Source organism: Neoarius graeffei, chromosome 12 (genome assembly GCF_027579695.1).
Source record: "Neoarius graeffei isolate fNeoGra1 chromosome 12, fNeoGra1.pri, whole genome shotgun sequence".
Lineage (NCBI taxonomy): Eukaryota > Metazoa > Chordata > Actinopteri > Siluriformes > Ariidae > Neoarius > Neoarius graeffei.
Window position 1 is genome coordinate 35,132,621 of NC_083580.1, and position 3,362 is coordinate 35,135,982.

The window sequence follows — 3,362 nt, forward strand, 5'->3', positions numbered from 1 at the left end:
TGTATTGGTGTTGCTGTGTGCACGCTAATCGTTTTAAAAACGTTAATCTGATGATCTGCTGATACGGTCTAATGTAAACCCCACCTAACTGTCACAGTACTCACAGGTAACTTCAGACAGACGGTCTTTGATCACCCTGGAGCTGATCATTGTCTGAGTCTTTGCCATTCTGGCTATTCTTCGAGCCATTCGAATGGTAGTCTTCCATTTTCTTCCATGTCTCTCTGGTTTTGCTCTCCATTTTAAAGCATTGAAGATCATTTTAGCCAAGCAGGCTATCATTTTCTGCACTTCTTTATACATTTCCCCTCTCCAATCAACATTTTAAACAAAGCATGCCGTTCTTCTCAACAATGTCTGGAACGACTGATTTTTCTCAGGTTTTCAGAGAGAAATGCATGTACAACATGTGCTGGCTTCATCCTTAAATTAGGGCCACCTGCTTTTTCACAGAATGAATGACCTCAATAATTGAATGCCACACTGCTATTATTTTGAACACACCCCTTTCACTTATTCATTCAATTATGCAGACTCAGGAGCATACCTTTCATGAATGTTGGGGCTGTTGGTTTTCTATTACTTCGTTTACACATAACCGGGTATTTATGAAAACAGGTATCTTCTCCTCCCCATACTAGAAAATAATTCCGTTTACACAATGCTCAAAAACAGCCAGGGAAGGCTGTCAAAAACATGTCAAACAAATAGAAAGCCAACCAGAGATCTGAAAGCCAAGGAGGGACCGTCAAATCATGAAAACGGAGTTTTCACAAATCTCCACTTTGCCCGGGGTTTTCGAAAGCAGACGTTTTCAGTGACTGAAACCTCCGTTTACGTGTAAATGATGGGTGCAACCGCATAAATAAATATCCGTTTTTATAGATACCCGGCTACGTGTAAACAGGGTCTATGACTCTACTACACCTACTGATAAATTATTATTTGCCATGTAGTAATATAACTTCTACCAAAAACAGTGATTGATCTGGTTAGTCATGTTGGACTGCTATTATTTTGAACACAACTGTACTAAATATATTTATTTTGTTGTTTAGGAAGTCATACAACCAAATCTATATAAGTAGCTAGAATTAAAACAGCAAAGAGTGGTGTGGCTGCCAAAACAATGAGTAACATACCTTCCAACATTGTCTTTATAGTCACAGATTGCTTCGCGATTTCAACATCCACTTCAAACATCTCTCCATCGGAGCTTTGAAGCTTAATTGTTGGCATCTATTAAAGAATGTTATCCAACATTTAATAAATAGTTTCATAACAGTCATAGGCAGGTACCTGAAGTAGACCGATAATGATTACTATCTTAAATTAAACTGACTTTTTGAAATCATTGACATCTTACACATTTTATTCTATAACCAATAACAATATAGCAATAGCATACATTATTATTATTAATGTAATCCCCGAGTTAACACAGAGTTATGTTATATGAGTTACCGCTAGCTCAATAACTTGGTGTGTCGCCACTATTTTAACAACAAAACTGTAATTCAAACAAGGTTGCAATCACAGTGGCGAAACGAGCTTGTCAAAAGCTCTCGGAGCTAGCTATCGCGCTAAATCTTGTAGCAGCACAAAAACAATGTTTGCCTAAAATGTCTGATGATTAACTTCTACAGCACCACAATAACGTTATTTATTTTTTTTACTTGAAACAAACAAAGGACGTACGGATGTATATCCCCCCCACCCACACACAGAGATATGAGTATTACACGAATTAACAAATAAATGTAGCAGTTAACGAACTGCGCTGAACAAACTAGCAATTTCAACAAGCTCGACGGATATCTGACTGCATCAAGGCCTAGTACCCAGACATTAACAGACAATTGAGAAAAGCGCAGCAAAACTGACAGACAAGTTTTCATCGCAACGTAAACATCAACGATTATCTTATTCAATAATATCTCACACATACAATGACTATATTCCTCAACGATTCAAAGACAAAACGTTAATGTCGATAAAGCTCGTCACAACCGCGGAGCCTATTCTTCTTCTTTATTTTTTAACTTCGGCTGGGGGAAACTACTTGTTGTGCATTATCGCCACCTACTGGTCTGGAGCGTAAATGATCCGTTTACAATGCACATAATAAATGTTTACTGCTTACTTTGGGTATTTATCTAGTCTGGCTAACGCGACTTTAAAGCTCTGCGAGCAACAGGCCCTCGTGTTGCGTCACGCTTAGGATGGGCGGGCCCAGGCTAGTATTTATCTGCAAGTTTGTTACTTACCACCTCAAAATGACTTGGAATCTACACAAACTTTACCTGCATACTCATCGCGTTCATCCAATATAAATCCTTGATGCTTCAGATAAATTTAAAAAAAATCCAACCACTGAGGTGCACAAGCCAGTGCATTCAGAATCAGAATCAGAATCAAGTGTTCCAAGTACGTTCTCACATACAAGGAATTTGCTTTGGTAGTTGGTGCTTGAAAAGTTAATCTCATCTCATTATCTCTAGCTGCTTTATCCTGTTCTACAGGGTCGCAGGCAAGCTGGAGCCTATCCCAACTGACACCCTGCTGACACAGACACAGACAACCATTCACACTCACACCTACGGTCAATTTAGAGTCACCAGTTAACCTAACCTGCATGTCTTTGGACTGTGGGGGAAACCGGAGCACCCGGAGGAAACCCACGCGGACACGGGGAGAACATGCAAACTCCACACAGAAAGGCCCTCATTGGCCACGGGGCTCGAACCCGGACCTTCTTGCTGTGAGGTGACAGCACTAACCACTACACCACCGTGCCACCCTGAAAAGTTAATATAAAAGACAAAACTAGTTATATAATAAATAGAATAAAAATAAGAAGAATGTAAAACATACAAATTTTTAAGGGGTGTGTGCATGGTGTGTGCATGTGCATGGGTTGTTTTGAAGTCCAGGCTATACAGTATGTCCCAGAATGTGCAAAAATAGGTTACAGGATGCAAATCAAGCAACTCGTCAATGTGAGGCATTGGGTACGTGTCAAATTTAGACACCGCGTTGATTTTCCTATAGTCCACACAGAACCGGACCGACCCATCGGTCTTGGGGACCAGGACCACTGGGCTGCTCCAGTTGCTGTGGGACTCCTCGATTATGCCCATTTCGAACATGGCTTCAAGTTCATCCCGGACTAGGGATGTTAACCAATGACCGTTTGACCGGTGGTTGACCGAATCAACGTCAACCGGTTAATTTTTTTTGGTTGTCGGTTAAAAAAAAAAATCAATCGTTTTGAAGCTGCCGATTTTGGAGCGGACAGCTGACAAATCAGAAACACCCATTCAGTCATGTCCCGCCCCAGTTAAAGACAGCTGACAAATCAG

The 3,362-nt window shown here is 40.6% G+C and overlaps 1 protein-coding gene across 8 annotated transcripts in view; it reads right to left on the minus strand.

Annotated features, from left to right (window-relative positions):
* The window catches only part of skp1 (S-phase kinase-associated protein 1), a 58,312-nt gene extending 56,254 nt beyond the window's left edge, over positions 1-2,058 (minus strand). For all 8 annotated transcript variants that reach the window (XM_060935806.1, XM_060935807.1, XM_060935805.1 and 5 more), the window contains exons 1-2: positions 1,949-2,058; positions 1,143-1,239 (exon numbers count right to left, since the gene is read on the minus strand). In XM_060935806.1, the coding sequence (XP_060791789.1) occupies positions 1,143-1,239 (97 nt within the window). In that variant the 5' untranslated portion in view covers positions 1,949-2,058. The remainder of the gene's footprint in view (positions 1-1,142; positions 1,240-1,948) is intronic.
* Between the last annotated feature and the right edge of the window lie 1,304 nt (positions 2,059-3,362).